General features: G+C 41.0%; 4 protein-coding genes across 8 annotated transcripts; all 4 read left to right on the top strand.

Annotated features, from left to right (window-relative positions):
* Positions 1-2851: 2851 nt before the first annotated feature.
* Positions 2852-5195, top strand: cabp5a (calcium binding protein 5a). The gene is made up of 7 exons (XM_041029295.1): positions 2852-3044; positions 3497-3546; positions 4038-4068; positions 4285-4428; positions 4627-4736; positions 4860-5007; positions 5167-5195. Exons 1-7 carry the CDS (start codon positions 3005-3007, stop codon positions 5193-5195), a joined length of 552 nt encoding a protein of 183 aa, XP_040885229.1. The 5' UTR covers positions 2852-3004.
* Positions 5196-7946: 2751 nt separating this feature from the next.
* Positions 7947-11442, top strand: nif3l1 (NIF3 NGG1 interacting factor 3-like 1 (S. cerevisiae)). 5 transcript variants are annotated; one of them, XM_041067304.1, is made up of 7 exons: positions 7947-7968; positions 8823-9445; positions 9636-9792; positions 10121-10244; positions 10437-10575; positions 10736-10819; positions 10931-11442. In XM_041067304.1, exons 2-7 carry the CDS (start codon positions 8833-8835, stop codon positions 11113-11115), a joined length of 1302 nt encoding a protein of 433 aa, XP_040923238.1. In that variant the 5' UTR covers positions 7947-7968; positions 8823-8832; the 3' UTR covers positions 11116-11442. The 5 variants fall into 5 exon arrangements, with proteins under 5 accessions (XP_040923238.1, XP_040923237.1, XP_040923239.1 ...); XM_041067303.1 differs by having other exon boundaries at positions 7967-8052; XM_041067305.1 differs by lacking the exon at positions 7947-7968 and adding an exon at positions 7996-8052 and having other exon boundaries at positions 8886-9445.
* Positions 11443-14145: 2703 nt separating this feature from the next.
* On the top strand, positions 14146-17766 carry tbx6 (T-box transcription factor 6). The gene is made up of 8 exons (XM_041029219.1): positions 14146-14215; positions 14685-14898; positions 15072-15339; positions 15444-15587; positions 15837-15907; positions 15990-16048; positions 16163-16454; positions 16548-17766. Exons 1-8 carry the CDS (start codon positions 14146-14148, stop codon positions 17764-17766), a joined length of 2337 nt encoding a protein of 778 aa, XP_040885153.1.
* An 831-nt stretch (positions 17767-18597) lies between these two features.
* prodh2 (proline dehydrogenase 2) lies at positions 18598-22761 on the top strand. Its single transcript, XM_041029447.1, has 11 exons — positions 18598-18704; positions 18981-19417; positions 19694-19884; positions 20197-20323; positions 20822-20893; positions 21032-21112; positions 21210-21353; positions 21476-21642; positions 21845-21955; positions 22178-22266; positions 22637-22761. The coding sequence occupies exons 2-11, from the start codon at positions 19187-19189 to the stop codon at positions 22759-22761; spliced, it is 1338 nt and encodes a 445-aa protein (XP_040885381.1). The 5' UTR covers positions 18598-18704; positions 18981-19186.
* Positions 22762-22763: the final 2 nt, after the last annotated feature.

Below are 22763 nucleotides of genomic sequence, written 5' to 3'. Positions count from 1 at the left end.
CAAGAAACCAAAGCTGTCAGATAAATGTGTTGGAGTAAAAAGTACCATGTGTCTTTACAATTTGACTTTTAATCCTAATCCAATCAACATCTGTTAGCTATTTTACTCAGTTCACTTGCAGCAGTTGTCTTCCAACAGGGACTAGTGGTTTTCTGTTTTAGCAGCATCTACTGGTTAAGATTGATTGATTAAAGTTGGTTGATTGATTAAAGTTTTAGGAGTAATTTAAAATGATCTGATAGCCACTTCCCACGATTAGTGGTGACAAATTTTCATTATATTATAGAAATTTCAGTATCTATATGTATTGTGACATACAGTGATTTAGTGAAACTGGAGTGGTCAGTGTGGAAAAGAACTCATCAGGTACAGCTTGGTGTGATACAGATTGGGCACCCAGCCATTTTAATACTGATGGATGTTTGGGATGACAGATGTTATTTGATCTCTGCCAAGAAATAAAAAAAAATAGATTTCTGTTAAATATTGCATAATATAGAGCTTGTGTTGTGAAATACATATTCATGATATACCAGCTGTTTCCAGCTATTTTACAATTGCTATTATAACTTGCTGATATTTCTCCTTGTAGAGATTTGCTATAGAACTGCATATTACAAATTTCACACCAAGTAATAACCAAGGGCCTATGGCATTTATTACTTGTCACAGATGACCATATATTTTTTGGGTTCAGCTGTCCAAATGGCAAGTACAGTTATGATGCAATCCTTCTTCTATCACTACTTACTGAGTTTTTTTCCCAAATGCCTTTTCATGTGAAAGGACTTTGAAGTTTTTCCTTCTGTCAGGTTGGTTTGGTATCTCCACACACACACACACAGACACACATCATCGCAATCACACATACAGCTTATTTGGCCCGGCCTCTGCACTCATAATCCACTCAGTATAATCTCTGTATTGTGCATTTTTTGGTGGAGACACCACAAACACAAAACACACAATAAAACCAAACATTTTACCTCTGTGCCTTTTCCCTGTGCCCGTCAAAGTCAAACATGTCACCAGTCACCAGGCTGTGATACGTCAGAAATAACAAGCAGCTGCCGATATATATATATATATACACACAACATCACAGTGACTCGTTAAAATTATTCAACAAGGTTGACTGTTGAGGGTCAAACTTGTGATCTCCACAGGGCAGGTTTTCTGACTACATTTATGCTTCCATGAGTTGTAATAATATCTTCATCTTTTCAGCAATTTAAAAGTTTAACAGTTTTCATTCATTTTTTTAGCTTTTTTTTAAAAACCCTTTTAAATTTCTCTCATTCCCAAAAAGAAAACCCATGCATCACTCAACCTCTTGCCACCCAGTCCCCCCTCCTCCTCTTCTCAGTTTGTCATTTGTACTCTCCTCACCCATATTCCTCCAGCCGTCCTCTCCACAGGCATCTTTTCACAGCCGTGGACATAGCCTTGCATAACCTCTCAGCCCACTGAAATCAGGGAGGAAAAAAGATAATAAAATCGTTACTAGTTCCTGTTGCATAGCCCTGCGGATTATGCTTCTTATGCAAACAGATTTTTGATGAATTTACATAACAGGGAAGTGGACAGAGGGGAAAAGGTCGGAGCAGAGGACACACACACTGTCAAGACCCAGCACTGAAAGGTTTCAGCTTAGCCAGTTAATTCAGACTTGACATTTACATCCTTGCTGTAGGAAGTGAAGATTGACTCCGAAGCATTAATCCCAAACACTGTCATCAGCATATTTCATGGAAGAAATAATCCCTTTTTTCATGCAAATGTAACCAATACTCATAGAGATTATCACACAGTGGGATATTAGCTGCGATCGGCCTGTGGCTCTTTGACACAGACAAAATCTATTTTACGCTCGTGTTTTTGAAAACAATGGACAGAGGATCCAAATGAGCCTCTGCTCTTTTACAGTCTCACTGTCATATGGTTTTCAACAGAAAAAAAACAAAGCCTATGATCTATCATGTTCCGTTTTATTTGTCAGCATTAAGTGAACTCAGTAGTGTAAAAGCTACAGTTAGTTCAGATTTAACATAAAAAACAAAACTTTGTCTTTGAACACTGTGATAACTAACTACTGTACAAACTGTGCTGAGAACTTATTGTCTATTGTCTACTTATTGTCAACGAATTGTCATTAGAACATTTTATTTCTGAAGTGAAAAGAAAAGTAAAATATAGTAATAGTAAAACCTATTACAAGGTTATTATTATTGATAATTGTGGGGCATTTTTGCCACTATCAGAGTTTTAAAAAGTTCAGATTCTGTAGCTGTGCACAAATCAAAAACAACACAACAACAACACATCACTTCAGCAAAATTAAACAAAGCAGACATTTTTTGAATTTGAGTTTTGGGCTATCATTCAAACGGAACAAACGTTTGATCCATGTCGTCTGAGACCTAGTTATGCACATTTTTCATTGCTTTCTGACACTAAGTGATTAATTGCAAAAATAACTGACAGATAAAATAATAAAATAACATAGCTGAAACTACAGTGTTTTTATACTGTAATTAAACAGTGTTGCATCTGCTGTATAAAGCTATGCTGCAGTTAATTCACAGTAAACAAAAGAACTACAAACAAGCAACTCTACCCCTTAACCTGTCATCTGATAGTATCCTGTTTCTTCTGTCAGCAGTGGGCTCAGATGTTAGTATGACATACACTGTGATGTCAGCACTCAGCTGGAAACCAGGGCTGCATCTCTTTAGGTCATACATGAATCTGCTGTCCTCCCATCACACCGCTGACTCCTCCCCACGAGCATACAACCTTGGATGCAGCCACACCTCCCCTCATACAACCTCCCAGCATCCCGGCAGGCTGGGCAGACAGGGTCGACACACGCTGAGAGGCAGGGCTGTCCTGGCTGAAGAGGGACGGGACTGATACTGAGAAGAAGATTAAGAAACAGACGGAAGACAGAGGGCTTTCTGCACTGCACGGGTCAGCCACTAAGTCTCGACTTCAGGGGTCGTGTATGATGCGCTTGGCTGATGAGCAGAAATCACCAGAGGACGGTAAGCTCAAATAACCACATGGTGACACTTGATTCTATATACATCCTAATTTGATTTTACATTATATAACCTTTAAAGAAAATTATGTTAATGACATGTTTTGTGTTTGGCAACTGATGACTTTAAATTATTACAGCAAAGAGTTTTGTTGGAAAAAAATGTTTTAGACTTGTAGCTGTTTTGCCTAATTAGTCTACTTAGGATTTCTAACTGTTTCTTTAGTAGTTGTGGTGTTAAAATGTAATATTTCTCCTGTAAATTAATCAAAATACTTTGGAGAAAAATTTTCATAATGTCAGAAAATGAAGGCACACACACACATGAAGTCCAGACATAGGACAAATTGTGCAATCCCTCAGAGGGAGAGCAGACTACTCAATCTGTGTTAATCCTGTAAAATGTTAAATGAACTTTTCATAATTATTCATAACTGTCTGCATTTCTGTTTGCAGAAATGAGTTTTGGGGCAGCGTGCATTTTCTTGCGGGGAGGGAAAAACATTGTAAGTACAGCGTTAACAGCCTTTTCATATTTTTGATTGGTTTGTGCTGATGTTTGCAAACTGCTGTGAAAGGTTGACAGGATTGAAACGCAAAAGGTAACAGGATAAAATGAAAAGAGATTCACAATCACAGGGAGAGAGAGAGAGAAAAAAAAATCTGAACTTGCTCTTTAGCATTGCGTGCCAATGATAATACTGCTCTATATGAAGCCCACCTGCCAGTATGGGCATAATCTACACTTAAATCTGTGCCATCAGAAAAGCCCACAGTTTAATCTCTTTGTTACAGTGCCATTTAATTTAATCAGGATATTTAAATATAAATAAAACATCCACTTTGTGAATTGGTTGGTAGTTAATTTTCTTTCTGTAAATTTTTCACAGTTTTCAACAGTTGTTGTATTTTATATTATTTACAGTATTACAGGGCACAGTGTTTGTTATAAATGTTCATGCTACATTGGACTTATATTGTTTTTCTCTTTATGCAGTCAAGAGAGCTGGCTGATGATGAGATTGATGGTAAGTTAAATTCTTACTATTCAAATGTTTGCATATACTTATGTTTTCATCATAAAGTGCATATTAAATTCATCTCTGACCTACACAATACTATGACAGATCTTTTTTCTAACACCTTTTACATTTAATACGCTCGTCCGTCAGCTTAATTTTTGCCACATAACCTTGACCTTGATGAGCTGATCATCTCTCTGACTGTTTTGCTGTATTTTGCAGAGCTGCGTGATGCGTTCAATGAGTTTGATAAAGACAAGGACGGGCTTATCAGCTGTAAGGACTTGGGAAATCTGATGAGGACAATGGGTTACATGCCCACTGAGATGGAGCTGATTGAGCTGAGCCAAAACATCAACATGAACCGTAAGTCCTTACTGAACAGGATATATAAAAATGGTCGCAAAATTCTACAGACATTGGCTGATTTGATCCAAAGGTGATACAACCCTCAGAGATGCCATGTTACACAGGACCTGGACAAAACCTTTAAGATACACAGCTTCAAGAAATCCAAATGTTTCTTCATTTATTTACTTTTTTTTTTTTAAATTTTCCTGCTAGTTGGTGGGAGAGTCGACTTTGAGGACTTTGTAGAACTGATGACCCCGAAGCTTCTGGCAGAAACAGCTGGGATGATTGGCATGAAGGAGCTTAAAGACGCCTTTAAAGAGGTGACAATAAATGCTTTCTGTAAACTTTCAAGGAACTCTGATGAAGGAAATGCAGCAGCTATCCAGCAGCACAAACAATGCAGTAACACTGCTTTTTAAATTTTCTTTTGTTTTTCTTTTCAGTTTGATGTGGATGGAGATGGAGAGATCACAACAGAGGAGCTGCGGTTAGCCATGACAAAGCTGATGGGAGAGCACATGAGCCGAAGAGAGATTGATGCCATAGTGAAAGAAGTAGATGACAACGGAGATGGCACAGTAGACTTTGAAGGTACAATCTGTCTTTTAAATACAGAGACAGTGACAACATCTATGAAGAGCTTCACCACACAAACACACGGTTATCATCAACATAAATGTGTTTTTGCATAAATGTGACTTTGTCCATGTCTTTCAGTTAACTGATGAAATTTTTTTGTCATCATTGCAGAGTTCGTCAGGATGATGTCCCATCAATGATGGTCGAGGAGAGTGTCACTCAAGAAAGTACCTTTGCACATCTGCAGACGCGTTTTAATAGTGATGCTGTCTTTCTCTAAAGCTCAGAACATACATAATAATGTTAAGATTCAGATTTTAGTGCTGCAAATAAAAGTCAAGCAATATCAAGACGTTCTCAGAGAGAATATAATTCTATGCAAAGATTGACAATCATGTACTGAGACATTTTTTTAATGTAAAAGTATTGGAAAGGTTGTTATAAATAAATAGAGCTATATTGTTTTGTTTGATGATAAATATTGTATATACACAAAGTCATTTTGGATTGTGTTGTTAAAGTGGTTGATTCTTTGAAATACTTGTATTGGTAATGGAAGACATTTATTCTTATTGAATTACTGCATCATTCTTATCATTGAAATAACATAATATATAATAAGCTATCAACCATTAAGTAACGCTTGTTGTGACATGTAACTCTTTGGATTAATCAGTCCAACAAATTGAATCCAGGTATATCCAGATATCTGCCTTTGTTTGGAAAAGAAAAAAAATAAATAAAACATCTAAATATATGTAAACTTTGCACATGAGTTTTGTGTGTCACCTGAAAGGAAGCCAAGGACACCAGGTGTGTATTCTCCAGCGGTTAGTCTGCATGAATTCTGACTTTGCTGAATATGTGACCAAAGACTAAAGGGCCATGTTACAATTTTGCAAAGAAATCAGAAAATAAGGAGATTTAACAATTTACTTGTGAGACAAAACCTGTCATGGCACATTGTAATTTAGTCCAAACATTTGTCTGACTCTCTGATGTGGATCAGTGAAACCTGTGCTTCTCCTGCTATGACAAGTAAAACTGTTTGCTGCTCTGTTTGCTTCAGTACAAACAAGCAAAGCAAATGTGGAACATACTCTCAGCATGACTTCCATAATAAATCAACTTGCATGATAATACACAACTTGTTTGTTGTATAATAAATTGATGCAATGATCTATGGATTTTGTGTACCAAAGAGGGGATTTGGAAACCAAAAACATCAGTGATGCTGCTGTGCTGTGGGTAAATGTGTTGAGGATTGAGTAACTTCTCTGCCACGGCTTTGGAAGGATCTCAGGATAAAGAGATTGAGATTTAATAGAGTACCGCTCATAAAATATCTAAAATTCTGACATCATGACTCATGCATAATAAATTTCTAGGTATTAGGTGCAAAAAAGGGGCAAAAACTATGTGCTTGTACCAGAATTAAGCCTTTTGGGCCTTTCTCAGTACAAGTTGTTAATGTTTGGGGAAATTTGGAGGTAAAATGTGGGGAAGAGCTCAGGACTATTCACAAAACCATTGTATGTACTCTGAAGTAATCAAATCACAGCTCGTTAGCATTGTTAGTTTATTTCCACTGTTACACAGTTAGGATCACCTGGAGTAGCAGCTTGTGCACATTTTAACAGTAAAAATACCAAAGATGTCTCAAATTTGCACCACAATTTCCACAGATTTCACTTCCCACCCTTCTACAAAGAACTATGAACAGAAGTTGTCTTGTGGCTTATCTCCAACACTGTGTCAAACCGATCCAAAGCCTGCACAGCTGAGATTAAATACCTGGGTTGAGGGAATTTAGGAACGTGGATGGGGACACGCTGCACCCTCACAAACAGATGTTGTTGCATGACAAACTGGGCAGAACTTCAAATGGACGGACAGATGGGCCACGAGGGCTTATACTACCAATTAACAAAAGTGAAGCTGTTCTGTCTCTGAACACACAAACCTAATAAGTAAACGCACATCTGTCAATGGCACTCCACAGATTGGATACAGGGGGTGATAGCTGTGCCAATATGCTTAATGGATAAGTATTAATTTTTGTTTTTTTGTGTTGTAAACAACTGCTCTTTTGTGTGGGCAAGCAGTCAGCATGAGAATGAGACAGAAACAGTGATTTGGGAAGGATTTATGTTAAATTGTTTTTATTTGTGTACTAATGTACTGGTAACGTAAGTGTAGGATTTTTGGATAAGGGGGTCCCATTTAAACTGAGGGGTTTAAGAATCAGATGATGTAATGTGTGAGGCCTGGCCTTTGCTCTGATCCTCCCCTGATCCCTCTGACATCCAGCATCAACCTTTATTGCATTAATCCACCATAATCTCTCTCTCAGTCGCTCTCGAACTCAATTCCGAGGTAGCCACTCGGCCCAGCAGCTTGTTGTCGTGCACGTAATGAGAACTGCGGGTTTTAATCCTTTGCAATCATCTCCCAACATTGATAACCCTCCGCTCTGTCTTTGTTTTTGTGTCCGGATTTTCATTTGTTTATTCCATGTCTTGGTAATCCTTCTGAGAAGTGACAGATCCACCCTGGGTATCTTTTGCTGAATCACCTGCCCTGTGAGAGTAAATACAGCTTATCAAAGTCATGTAGTCTTTTCCTGTTCACATTAATCTGTGACTTTGTTTTATAACATATCAACAGTATTATGTAATGCCAACAGCTATATAGTTTGCTTCTGTTTTTTCACAAATTGAGATGAATTCAAATTTACATAATGTGATTTTTAACTGGCTCTGTGCTTAAGTTTCCTTTTTTTTTTTGTTTAAATTAATTTTTAAGTTAATTTTTTCTTTAAGATTATTTATCCAGTCTCCAGCAGTAGTAGTCTCTCTGCAATAAAAGTTTTACCCCAACAAAATTTTTCAGAATTGTGTTCGTTGACATTTTAACTGTCCAATCAAAACGTTGCATTCCGAAACGGAAGCCGGAAGGGGACATAGTTCTTCAGTAAGTACGCTGCACCTACTCTGTTACTCATGGAGTAATGCGTTCAGCAGCGTGTTTGTCTTTTTAAGTGCAAGGAAAGAGAAAGTATGATAAGCTCAGTCGTGCACATATTGATATGTTGATACTGTGTTTTTAAATATAGCGGCGTCGTTTCAGTGTGTGGTTGTAGTTAATGTTTGCTAACTGGCTAGCTGTGCTGTTAGCTGCATGCTCTGGAGCTCCCACAGTTACTGTAGTAGACCTAGAAGGTTTGAAAAGACAGTACAGCATTTTATTTATTCAATACAAGAGGGTACTAAATATTGGACTTCAGGCTCACAAATCTTCACTGTCTCATTAAATAAGACATTGGAAAAACAGAAAATTCATTGTTCATTCAGAATGCACACAGTGAACACGTTACTGTGCAGAATGCTGATTCATGTTTTATAGCATTTTTATACTGTATATTTTTAAGGATTTGTGGCTTTCCTTGGTCTTATGTGAATTTGAAGACACTGTTTACACTATTACCTCTTGTTTTATAGACCAGAAGTTAAACCGTTAATTTAGAAAATAATCAATAGGTTTTTCCAGGTTGGTTTCACTCCTGCAGCAAATTGTAAATTTTTTAGACTGGAAACTGGAATCAGTGAAGGTTTGGCATTTTTTTTAATTGATAAATGATTTTAACCAATTAAATTTTTGTCAGCGATAGATTTTCTGATTAGTTGATTAATCAACTAATCTGCGTAGTAATCATTGCACTTCTGTAGGACAGTAAATCTGAGACTCATGTTTATTCAGTGGTGCCCTTTTGATGGTATATTTAACAGTAAACACTGCATTTTGTATTTATTCTTTTATCCACACAGGTCTCCACTGATGTTGACTGGATGTAGAAATCTCTCTCTGACATTTTTATCGCTCACCTACAGAGGATTTCATACCAGGAGGACCCTGATCTCACCCTCTGCTCTTTGCTCTTCTGCCTCAACAGTTCCATCCCTCCCTCCATCTCTCCCTTCACCATCTCACAGTCTCAGTTTCTTGACAAGCCAAAAAAATTCAGTTCCCCTGCAACTATCTGTTCACTTTTCCTCCACCCGCTCCCTGTCTCATTCTACTCACTGTTCAGGACTGATGGAGCTAAAAGAGGTTCTGCAGGTGCTGGAGCAGCTTGCTCCTCTGTCACTTGCAGAGTCGTGGGACAACGTTGGCTTGTTGGTTGAGCCAAGCAAATCTCGGCCTGTCAAAACCATCCTGCTAACCAACGACCTTACAGATGCTGTCATGGAGGAGGCAGAGACCATGACCTGTGACCTCATTATCTCATATCACCCTCCGTTGTTTCGGCCAATCAAGCGTCTAGTTCAGAAAGATTGGAAGCAACGATTGGCCATTCGGGCAGTGGAGGCCGGGATTGCGATCTTCTCCCCTCACACGTCTTGGGATAGTGTTAAAGGAGGGGTAAACGACTGGCTGGTCGGCGGACTTGGTAAGAGGTCACTCTGAATGGAAAATGTGTCACACATACTGTACTTAAGGTACTTACATATTTGATGATGGTACAAGCTAAAATGTTGTGACACATGACGCTGACCTGCTGGTCTCCGATTCTGACCAAGTATCAGTGTCCCGTCCCCTGACTGTTTTTTCCATATCTGGTGTCTGTCTTTGATTCTCAGGTAGCGGCCAGGTGTCTGTGCTGAGTCAGGCCCTCGGTGGCGCCTCGCACAGTCACAAATTGGAATTCATGGTCAGGAGCACAGAGGAACTAAACACTGTCATGGAGGAACTGAAGGCTTGTGATGGTGGAACAACACTACAGCATTCAATTAGCAGGTTCTGTACATGTTTATATAGATCAATATGTGTAATCATGGGGATCATTTTGCATTACCGCAGACAGTTTCACAGAACAGAGCATCAAGTTGCAGACACCTGAAACTTCCATATACAGTTAAATATCTTGCATTCTTATTAACTATTTTCAGCAAGTCTGAATGGTGAAAACTAAAAATAACAGAAACTGACCATTTATGTTAACTAGAACACAGCCAGTAGTTATGTACAGTATACAGAAATTGTAGGTTATAGGTTGAAATGTGAAACAACCACTCCTGTGCCTTTGCACCAGCAAATGACAGTGTATTTTCCCTCATCACAACAGACCAGACAACAGTTGGATCCATGTCAGTTTTACCTGCAGTGACTCAGCGCTGACCCCCAGTGTCCAGGCTCTGTTACGACACACCTCTCCCAGCCAGTCCCTCACCATCCTAAAGTTAGAGAAGGTACAGCAAGGAGGAAGTGAACAAACAGCATTTTATCTAGGCTGACATTTGTATTTCTTTTAGAAATAAAATAGGAGACCAATTATGTTATTTCAGAAACACAAGAATGGTAAAAATCTGATCTCTTTTAAAAGCTACACTTTACATGTCACAAAGGAGTTGTGGATATATACTGATATCCTGTTTCATCAGCCCCCTCTCCCAGGCCACGGCCAAGGGCGACTCAGTTTGTTGGACCAGCCAGTAACCGTGGCAACAGCCATCCAAAAAATGAAGTCTCACCTGGGTTTGAATCACCTCCGTTTGGCTCTAGGATTGGGGCAGACACTAGGTAATTACTGAATGAATGTTGAAATAAATAACAAGTACTGCCACGGATGTCAGGCTGGACTTAGATTCTCTGCAGATTAATTGCTCACATCTTGAGGAAACCCTAAGTGTGCCTTAAAAGTGATGAATAATCAAGAATGTCATTATTCTGATATTTTCAGAGTCCTCTGTGCGTACTGTGGCTGTGTGTGCTGGATCAGGGGCCTCAGTACTGAATGGGGTCAAAGCAGACCTTTATATCACAGGTAGAGGTTTTAACTAAAACTCCAATTTAGTTTTCATACAGAATAGTTGTATATGACTATTGTTACGCCTGCAGATGTAATACCTGATGTTACAGTATGTCCACTTTTCAGGTGAGATGTCCCACCATGAAGTGCTGGACGCTGTGGCAAAGGGAACCAGCGTCCTCCTCAGCGATCACAGCAACAGTGAGCGGGGTTTTCTGGCTGTGTTCAGGGAGAGGCTGGCTGTGCGTCTTCCTGACAACGTCACTGTGGTGGTGTCCAAGGCTGACAGAGACCCTCTGGAGGTGGTCTGACCAGCTTTCAGCTGTAGTTGCACTATATCTGAATCATTAATGCCTGTTGGGTAAATTGCAGATCTTTTGATCAGAGTAACTGTTTTCTTACAGAAGCAATGTCTGCTTTTTGCAATAGTCAGTTCAAGTGTTGTATAAACAACCCTATTTTCCCTTCAGGCTCTTTATGTAAAACTATCTAGTAGCCTTAAAAGAGTAAAACAGTATTTCTGAAAACATCTGTGGCTCATTTAATGATGAAAGTGCTTCCTTGGTACATCTTGTACTATTTATCATGTATTTCTGGCAGGATCTTAATAAAAATGGGCCCTGGTTGATCAAAAAAAAAAAAAGGGCGATTACAGTACATAATCTGTAATCTGAATGCATGTGAATTGTACATGCAGTGGATTTATTTACGGACAACATATAGTGTGTTTTAGTCCTGATAATCAAGTGTGGCCTTTGCCGGGGCAGAGGGAGAATTTCAGCATGCACACAGCATTTTCCCCAAAAGGAGGAGTGTTTTCATTGTGCACACAGGAAAAGAAAGATCATCATCAGTTTAAAAGGCTTTTTGTTTCATTGTAAACATACTTGAGGAAATCAACAGTAGAAATCAAGTGTTTTTTGAAAGCTGACCTTTAGACCTCGGTGGTCAGATCAAATAAAGGTAGACATCAAACCACTTAGCACATACATGTCAAGGAGCAGGCCTTTGTTAATACTTAATGCACTGTAAACAGCAACCACTACCTGCACCCCCACTCTAGTAATGGTAAATAAACAAAACAAGTAACAGTCCTCATTATGGGCTGTTACAGAGTCTGGTGGCTGCAGCTTCTGCAACACACCTGTCCGTTCGTAAAAACATTAAGAGACGTCACACACACCTCGCTGCCCCCATCGAGGTAATGACCTTTCTCTCAGCGTGGCGTTCACACCTCCACTTCCCCTCAGTCCCCACTGGCTTTTATCTCTCCTCAGCACACACACGTACACAAATGGAGAAGGAAAACAACAACTAGAACAACATTTATACTTCACTCCTGTCAAGTGACTCCAGCTGTCACTTTAATACTGACAGGAATGTCTACGAGCAGGTAGTTTGAGAGTTCTCTTTTTCCTATTGATCCTCAAGCAGACACTGTTTACAGGAGATCATCCAAGCAGAGATAACGCCACACCACACAGTTTATCATGTCGATCACTGAAGTTGCAAAGACTCTACTCATGATGTAATAGTAATCCTTAGCTAAAGAGCCTCTATGGTCTGTTGACGAGCCCTCCTAAAAGCATCAGATTACTGCTGCCAGTTCTTGCATATTAAAGTCTCATGAGAATTTCTTGGGACCATCGTTCAAGTTTAAGGAACAAAAGCAGAATAGGGAACCTGCTGACAGCAGCAAGTAAATGAACTGCTAAAAATAATAAAAATGAAGATAATTAAAAGGAAGCTTTTGTCCTGCTTGTTAGCTGTTGTTTTATGGTTTGAGCTGAAAACATCTCAAGCCATATTGTAACTGATTTGCAAACATGAAAGTACAAGTATTTATATTTAGTGCTACTTTATACTTCTAGAGCAATGCTGCTGCATAAAGACGTATTTTACTTTAAGTGTCTTTATCTTAAGTAATATTTTAAATGCAGGGCTTCTGCTAGTCAGGAAGTATTCTCACACTGTGGTATTGCTGATTTTACTTAAATGAAGGATCTGAATACCCACCAGTGCTCAAACTAACTAGTTAACTGTCTGGTCCTATCAACAGAGGTTTGTCTGTGTGGTCTACATTGTTGTGTTTTATTGTATTTTAACTAGAAATCCGGTCTGCTCACCAAAAATCAGCAGAATTTCTGTTGAATCAATTTATCCAACAGTTCTAGTGTTAAATGATTCAGGAAATGCTTGGCCAGATTCAGCTGTAATACCGACCTCATGACTTAATCCAAGCATACATGTAAACTTCTAGAGACTCGTGTTTGTGTAGTGGCCAAATTGCAGCCATTGGCCAAAGTGTCTTCCTCTTCCAGCTTCATTCAGGGCCTGACTCCCTGCAGAGAGGGACTAACAGGCAGACTGCTGAGAGGAAGAAACATGTCATCAAGTCATCAAACAGCCGCAGGGGGCCTGCCAGCAAACTACTAGATTTATGTGGATGTATTCAAGCCATTTGAAACTTCAGAAGCATTTACAAGAATCATTACATTCTTAGTATCAACAACGCAATGTAAAAATGTTCAATTACAAGTCAAAGTCCTGCAAAAGTACACAAAGTATTAGCAACAAAAAACTGTGTATAGTACAGAATTTAATTGTTTAACTGTTCATGTGTAAGCGACATAATGTTGTTGCTGGTCAAGATACAAAGGTTTACCTACTTTATATAATTTGGGTAGTTTAACATAAAGCAGTACATCATATTCTATGAGATGATTTTATGCTTTGTTTGTAAAATGCTAATCTAAATATTATCTAGCAACAATGTCTTTTTTTATATGACCTTATATTCAATTTATGTGTCTGCAGGCTGGGTTATATATAATTCCTATACTCAAGTAAAGTACAAATAACTCAGAACAGTAGTTAAGCAGAGGTACTTATTCTACCTCTAATGACATGAAATAACACAAGTCACTATAATGTTCCTTCCAGAAACTAAAGTAAAATCTAGGTTTTTCTAATCACCCCTCAATAGAACCAGTGTTGTTTGCATTAGCTGAGTGGGGACATAAGGGAAGATGAGGAGACAGGGTGGAGAGACAAGGAGGCAAATGCAGAGCTATGTGAAGATGGGACCATTTGGCCTTATGTGTGAAGCTCCACACACCTATTTAACAGAGCAACTCACCTCTGTGGGCATTTACAGCAAAGGACGACAGAGGGATAGGAACAGAAAAAGAAGAGGACTCCTGTATAACAGAAGACGGACAACACTGCTGAAGTAAATCTGCAAAAGAAGCAGAGGAGACAAAAAAAAAAAGTTGAGGAGGGAAATGTTACTTTGCAGCAGGTGAATAGGACCAGTAAAGGGACTAACGCTGACAAGGAGAATGCTTAGCGTGGACATGTATCCCAGTTTGACTCTGGGGCCACAAAGGATCGGAGACTGCTATTATAGAGGTGAGAGGATGAGCGAGTGTGTATGTGAAAGAAAAAAATGATTTTATGCTTTTAAATTGTTTTGCTTGGAAAGATTTTAGCTTTTAGTGGTGTACCCAAAACATTTTTACCCATCAAGCTCTCTTTAAGGAAACATTGACATAGCAGCTGTAATAGAAGCGAGTAATTATCATTTAGCAGATGATGGGCCATTTATTTGCAGTTCTCATTCTAGAGATGCTCTGAGACTTAAGCCACTAGTGTATCTGTTTACAGTGCAACAAAAACTCACATTGTACGCATGCATAGGAACGGTGGACTCTGACACTAATGATGAAAACTACTTTAGAAAGTTAACAGGAGGATGTAAATACATTGAATGGCTGTTGCAGAAAACAAAGCACGTCATGATATAAAAATAACGTCACAATCTGTAAATATGTGCATGGATCCGATGGTAAATCTTTTTACTATTTCAATGTTTTCTCAGACCGGGAGGCCCCTGCCCACTTGCCGTTGTTCCCTACCGCTTGTGATGTTGCAGCCAAAGCCCTGCCTCCGAGGCTGCTTGCCCCTCCACCTGTACCCAGTGAGCCTGCCACCAAAAACCCAAAAGATGAGGTGAAGATGGAGCTGGAGAACGCGTCTTTATGGAAACAGTTCAGCTCGGTGGGCACAGAGATGATCATCACAAAGAAGGGCAGGTGAGAGAACAGTGTAGAGTGCATCTGTATGGTCACTGTCACTTGACCTCTGACTTCACTCTCTGCTCTTACACCATTGTTTGTATCCTTCTTTTTAATTCTCCCATACTAACAAGACAATATACAAAAAAGTACATGATTCAGAACTTTCTCCACTGTCTTCACTTTCTTAGACGAATGTTTCCTGGGTTGAGGTTGAAGCTGTCAGGCCTGAATCCATCTCTACGTTACATCCTCCTCCTGGACATCATCCCGGTGGACAACTCACGCTATCGTTTCCAAGGTGGTGGCTGGCAGGCTGTTGGCGGGGCAGAGGCGAGGCTACCAGACCGGGTGTTCATCCACCCAGACTCCCCCGCCACGGGTGCTCACTGGCAGAGCCGCACCATCTCGTTTCACTATGCCAAGCTCACCAACAACACACTGGACTCCCAGGGACATGTAAGCACCACAGACTGACTGACATATATATAAATATATGTGTATAAAACATTTGCTCTGGACTTTATTGCATTTTCAGCCAATCTCTTCTATTTTACTTCCAGATCATCCTTCACTCGCTGCACCGCTACCAGCCCAGAATTCATGTAATTGAAGCCAGAGACGTGCTGAGGTGGGGTGGAGGGCAGCACTCCTTTGTTTTCCCGGAGACCCAGTTTATCACGGTCACTGCCTACCAGAACAACAAGGTACCACAATACTACATTTATATATTAAAGATTAGGCCAGTGTTTCTATACAAAATGACTTGCAATGAGTGCAGTTCCAGATTTCGGTGAAGCTTCATCTCGAGCAGCGGTCACAGTGCCCTAACCATATCTCTCTGAACAATAACAGACTGTAAAATGCAAAATCAGGAAAATAAGAGTCAAGGCCAGAAGTAGAGAGAAAGTAAACTGAATGTAAAATGGATTTTTTTTGGGTGTTGTTATTTTCAGATCACGGAGCTGAAGATCAACTCCAACCCCTTCGCTAAAGGCTTCCGAGAGGATGGCATGAACAGCAAAAAGTGAGAAACACACACAGATACATGCACTTCACATTCTTGCATGCATATTGTGGATAACCTCAACTCATTTTTTTCTTTGCAGACAAAGAGATGCGAGACAGAAGCGTAAAATGGCGGTCTTGACAGAAACTTTGGATATTGGTAAGTGGAATTATCAGACTTACACTACTTCAGAGCTTTCATTTGGATTGTATTGGTCTCACTGTTACCTGACTGCTCCTGAACCATCTCCACCTCTCTATCTGTCTCTTTCAGTCAACTGTGATCCATGCGACTCAACTGAGCTTTTGCCACAGCCCACCACCACCAACAACACCACCAGCACGGACCTGCAGGCCCTCACTCTGGCCTCTCTGCCACCACTGCCTGATCCCTCCTGCGGGTACAGACCAGAGGAGGCCTCCTATCAGGACACACTGGTCCCGGAGCAGCCACTAGACCTTGGTCAGGAATTCATGGCATCCCAGATATCTGACATCAGCATCTCCATGGCCAATGGGATCCAGGACACACCAGGAAGTGAGGCGGCAAATGGAATAATTGAAAGGTGGGTTTGTGTGTGATATATGTTGTGTCAGTGCTCAAAATCACAGATGCATCACACAGCTGAATCTAATTTATGCCCTTTCGTCCTCCACAGACCAGACACCTTGGGTGAGCCAGCTTATACCTCCACCTTCTCTGCTGCTCAGGCCAATTCCTCCTCTTTCCCTTCAGCTCAGCTTCCTCAGTCATCTGCCTCCTTCTCCTCCCTCCCCGTCCCTGACCTCTCAGATACATCCGATCCTCAGCCCTCCATCCCCCCTATCGACTATCCCTCCATTCTCTCCTCCACCACTCCCTCTCTGCAGCAGACCTCCTTCACCTTCCCCACTCCGCCTCCTTCCAACACCTCCTCGCCACAGCCTCTCCTTTCTTCCTCCTCTCCCTCCGCCGACACCTATCACACCATCCCAGAGACGATCAGCCCCCACACACCTACAGACACCTCCTTTCCTGCCCCATCTTCCACATGTCAGTCAGGTCTGCAGGACCAAATACCTGCTCATTCTCTGCTCACCCAGCCCAGTCAGACGCTGCAGGGTGAACCTATTACCAGCGGAAATAATACACCCAGCGATCAAAGCTCAGCCGTATTTATCTACCCAAACATCCTGCCAACAAATCCTGATCCTGCTCCAGCTCAACCTCTGCCCAATCAACACCAACCACCAACTCCCAATCTGCCATGCTCCCTCCCCACTCACGGTGCAGCCACTTCTTTTGCCTTCCCCTCTGTCCCTCCACACATGCAAAATCTCTCATTTCCAAATGTGTCTCCCAGCCCTGCCCACCTGCACCTCCCAAATCTGAGCCACCAAGCCCCAGCTCCCTCCCTTGCTGCTGCCTTCCCTCCCTCCACCTTCACTCATCCATCATCCTCCCTTCCTCACCCTCCTTTCCAGCCCTCCTCTTGCTTGGCAATGTCCTCCTCTTTCCAACAGTCCATCTCCTCTACTACACTTCTCCCACCGACAGCTCATCCTCAAAACCTGCCCAATCCTCCTGCATCCTCCTCCACCTCCTCATACCCTCCAGTTGAGATAGGTGCCATCCCTCAGTTCAATCCCCCTGCCCCCTATCGCCCGGAGATGGTACTGCACCACCCTTCTCTTCTCCCTCAGCTGGATCCATCTCTTCCCTCCTCCAACCCTCCCCCTGCCCTCTACCCAGCTTTTCCGTCCTACCCTCTCCGGTTGCGTCAGGACCCTCACTCATCCCTCTCCATCCCATTCAGGCATCTGTACAGACAACACCAGCATGGCCATGCCCACCCCCAGGGGTCTTACCTGGATATGAGCACAAGACCTGTGTTTTAAAATATAGCTACGTTAAAGCTAACAAAATGTTTTGAGCGCTTTTAGGGGTTTTAGCAATGTGTAGCATTAGTTCAAGTATCCTAATATACTGTGAGTGTGTCTCTGTGTGTGTCTTCCTAAGAACTGAGCTAATAAACAGATGAATGAAATTGATTCAAATTTGTAAATAGCTGTTGAAGATTTTCTTTTCAAATATCCATTCCAGTGTGAAAAATAAAACTGTATCTTTTCCAGGCTTTTGTCATTCAATTATTTTCAATTGTAGCAGTTGGAATCTCTCTCTCTATATGTGTGTATAAACAATAGCAAAGACCTGAGTGGCATTAGAGGACTTTCAGCCTGTTGGGTCAGAGACACATAGCAAGGATGGAAACAGGCAGCAGTTAATAATTTCCATTCCTGGTTCCTTTTTGGTGGAAAGACCCAGCACCCCCCCTCCCTCCCATCTAAATTTAAACAATCTCTCTGGATTGTTTGTTGTGTCTTCAATTTTCTCTTTGAACTGAGAGATTTTTTTCCATTAAATAGTCCATAACTTAATGATTTTTTATGTGTATTCACAAAAGCTTCTACAAAAATTGCAGTATTCCTGGTTGGAACATCCCTAATAGAGCACAACACAAACTTCTGGCTGATCATTATAAATCTGATGCAAATAAAGTAAAATATCTGCAAATAATAAAAATAATGCGAAATCCAACGCTGATCCAACATGAGCTTTAACCGCCCTTTCAGTTGATGTCAAACCTGGGGAACACCTATGGGTTGATGCTAAGGGTCAACTTAATGTTTACTCAATTTTTGAAGTAGTCACACATTAACCAGAGAGTTAGGCAAAAGATGATGAATTTTACTGGTTCGCCTGAAAACTTTCAAGTTGCACCTGCTTAGCGTTTCATCTTCTTCAGGTCTTCTGAGCACCACTTTTAGGAAGAAGGGTAACGTACTTCTACTGATTTATCTGTTTTGCAATTTTAGTATCAATTTCATACGTCTTTGTTATTTTTGGAGAATCCTAACAGGAACCTAACTCAAGTTGTCCTGACTCAAGGCATTTTCTTACTGTAGCTTCTTTGTTTTAAACTTTTTAAAACTTTTTTTTTCAATCAATGCAATCGTCACTGTTCTATTCTGTTCTTGTCACAGAATTCACTGATAGCATTATGCTGTGACGCTGATAACTGCGTACACCTTTCATTCTCCTCTTCCAACAGGTTCTGACATGAGGGGATCAACACTTCCTGAGCTGACCACTCAGACTCTGATAATTCCTCTCTGACACACCTGGATGACCATATTTCTATTTAATATATTTAAACTTCCAAATCACCACAAAGGAAAATTATTCAAACTATTCCAAATCATCCAGACTCCACCTGCAAGCTGAGTAGGTAGCATATACAAACACACATCTCCAGGGATGATGATGTGCTCTCGTTTGCGGCCCTCACTCCCTCACCTCTTGTCGCTGAGGTTGATGGGTACTGCAGCCCCCAGGATGGTGGCTGCCAGGCACCCCAACCTTTGCTCAGAGACTCTGGCCTTTGAGGATCCCAGTGCCTTCAGGGTAAAGAGTTTGGGTGAGCTGCTCCGTGCTCTGGGGATCTTCCACCTCTGCTCCTTCCCTGTGCTGGTGAACAACTGTGGGAAGGTGAGACATAGTATGTAACTCATTGTCATTATATAGAGGAAAAATAGGTAAATAAGACTGATGAGTGGAAAAAAAGACTGACTGAAGCACAGGCAGAGAGATCTTAGTCTTTTCTTGGTTTATCTGACCAGCTGGTTCCTTATTTTCATTGTTGATTCTTTGGTGTGATGTTTTCACAATGCACAAAATAAAATAGAATTAAGCTGAAGCTGAAAAAACAATGTGGCAAAGCTTCTGTGTCTGTATCTTAATCTTTTTCATCTCTTCTTCTTTCAGCTGATGGCCATAGCACGGACTCTCCTCGGGAGGAGGGGGTTTTCCTTGCTGCTGAGGCCTACCGTGTACGCTCAGTTTGTGGCTGGAGAGAATGAGAGAGAGATCTCTCAGTCCATGGAGAAGATGAGCTTGCTGGGGCTGAGGCCCATGCTGGCAGTGCCTATCGAGGAGGATCTTGGAGAAAGCACCGGGTATGGCTCATTTTCATAACTCTCACACACTCTTTTTTCATCAAGGGGATCAGTTTTAAATGAGGGGGAAGAATAATTATTTGTTTAATTTACTGCTAAATTTGACTTTTACTTGTAATTTATGCACCCACTGAACATATTTTCTCTGCATTGTGATGTTACAGTGGCTCTGTGCTGCAAAACACATTTTATAAAAGAGATGAACAAAACCATAAACATTGCATAGAAGAAATTTAAAGTTAAGGACCTCATACTCACTCCAAGTTTAATATATTGCATCTCAGCTCCACTGAAAACGTTTATCACCTCCAGAGAGAAGAGATATGATGACAACATGGAGGCCATGCTGGAATGTGTGCGAATGTCCCACAGCAACGCCTGGAGCAAAGACCCAATGATGCAGCTGAAGATCACAGCCCTGCTCAGCCCGGAGCTGTGTGTAAGGCAATGTTTTCCAGCTCAGAGTCACTTAAAATAATTTTAGGGAAATTAGTTTGCTCTGAATTTCCGCTCCCACTGTAAATAAGATGACATTATACAAGAAAAGTGAAGAAAGACATTGTTAATTACCTTTCAAATGCAATTTCCATTTTCCAGCAGAGGGTTTATTTGAAGATTGATTTTGTGGGATATAAATTACATTTAGTGTTATTATTATTAATATATTGGTTATAAAGCAAACCAGTTGTGAAATGTCCTGTTGTTTTCTGAGGCCATGTGAGAACCTTGACACACCGTGTAGCAGACCGGAGCCAAACAGTAGCTGAATGTAGTTCAAAGACGTGGGGAAAAAAGATAAGAATACACCTTTCAGTGTTTGCAGCTGTTGCAGGTTGTTTTTGACCCACCCCAATTATTTCCCAGCACCTACTCTCATTTTACCATGCAGACATTGTGCATTTCCTTTCACTGATGAGTGTGTTCTGCTTGTGTCAAGGTGAAACTCACAACCCTCATCGCACAACAACCATATGACCTGAATCTCCTTGTGAGAGCTATGGATGGAGAGGTATGTCCACATCTCACCAGAATAACCCAGTTTGTCTAACACACACACACACACACACATATATATATATACATGTATATTTACAAGATTGTTGGGAGTGAATCTGATTTTACATGACCTTTGGACCTCCTCTTTCAGCCAATCAGCTTCCCTGGTTTAGATGAACGTGAAGTTGCCCACTTCCTCTGTGGTCTGCAGAGACTCAACAAAATAGCAGAGGTACAGATTTGATGGTTCATGGAAAATTTGTATGACAAGGGAGCGCTTCATTGTTCCCTGACTGCACTGCATTGTACCTGTTACTTCTCTCTCTTAGGCTAGTGTAAGCAAAGTCCGAGTCCTCGTTGATGCCGAGTACACTTACATGAACCCCGCCCTCACTCTTGTCACCATGGCGATGATGAAGAAGTTCAATAAGGATGGCGCCTGGATTTGGAATACATATCAGTGTTACCTGAAGGCTAATATCTTTACGCCTCTTATCATTTTTACAAATATCAAAACATTTCTTTTAATTGTACTGAATTATTTTCCCAAAAGAAGACATTATCAAATACTTCCCTATCTATCTGTGTCTTTCAGGAGTCCAGGTCCCTCCTGTTAGAGGCTCTGCATCTGTCCAAGACCGAGGGTTTCTGTCTGGGAGTCAAGCTGGTACGAGGAGCCTACATGGACAAAGAGAGGAAGCTGGCTGAGAAAGAGGGTCATGTGGACCCCATCCACCAGTGTTGGGAGGACACCAATGACAGGTGGATAGGAGGCAACAACCATTAGGCAAATGCATCCCAGACAATGACAATCTAGCACTGTCTGGGTCCAGTCAGTCCTTGATCTATGCTAAAAACCTTTTTAACTGGATTAAAATCAACTCAAATGCATTGCTTTTGTGACGGGATGAAGGCCTAGTGCACATTGTAAATCTGACACAGAGCTTAACCCCTCTTTGTGCAGTTATAATGGCTCGCTGGATGTGATGCTCGAAGTCATATCCCAGAAACCCGAGCGCTACAGGATCATAGTCGCCACTCACAACGAGGAGTCAGTGAGACGAGCTGCAAAAAGGTCAGATCCTGGGACGTGAAAATCATATGCTGTCAACTTGGTGTCATTTACATTAGACAACTATTATATCTGAGTGTACATATCACTCCAAGCAACTCAATACCATGGCAACAGATATTAAGTCTTAAGCAATGCATACTTTTTTCTTTTTATGTTGTTGTAAACCACTGCCACTTGTACCACTTCTGTATATGATGTAGCTATTGTGTACATCTTTTTCAGGATGGAAGTGTTGGGGATAGACAAAGATGGCGGATCAGTGTGTTTTGGCCAGCTGCTGGGCATGTGTGATCACGTCTCCCTCACACTCGGTGAGCTGTCCCTTAGTTGGCCTCCTTTACATTTTCTGTATTAGGTCTTGTGTCTCCTGTTGTGGGGACTGAACTTGCATACTCACAGTTTCTGGGGCTCTGACACTCAGCCTCCATTTGTCTAAACTACTATGGGCAAGACTCAAATAATCAAATACACCCAACTTGTAAAACACCCAATTACAATCATTTGAAGTGGATCTGCACTGCAGGAAAGCTCTGCATTTCCATTCACTGCCCTCATTTCCCCAAACTCATCCTGTGGGAGAGAAATAGCCTCCATTCATGGACAAACAACACTTTCACAATTATCTTTCCACATGCTTTTCATTTTCACTTATCATGTCTCTCCCTCTCCTCTTCCCTCAAGCTAAGGAGGGTTATTCCGTATACAAGTCAGTGCCTTATGGCTCAGTGGAGGACACACTCCCCTGGAGTTCCCTGGAGCACGACCTGAGTTTCTTATGGGTGTTACGATACTTACAAAATCTTTAATT

Source organism: Toxotes jaculatrix, chromosome 21, assembly GCF_017976425.1.
Source record: "Toxotes jaculatrix isolate fToxJac2 chromosome 21, fToxJac2.pri, whole genome shotgun sequence".
Lineage (NCBI taxonomy): Eukaryota > Metazoa > Chordata > Actinopteri > Toxotidae > Toxotes > Toxotes jaculatrix.
This window is presented reverse-complemented; position numbering and strand designations above follow the sequence as displayed.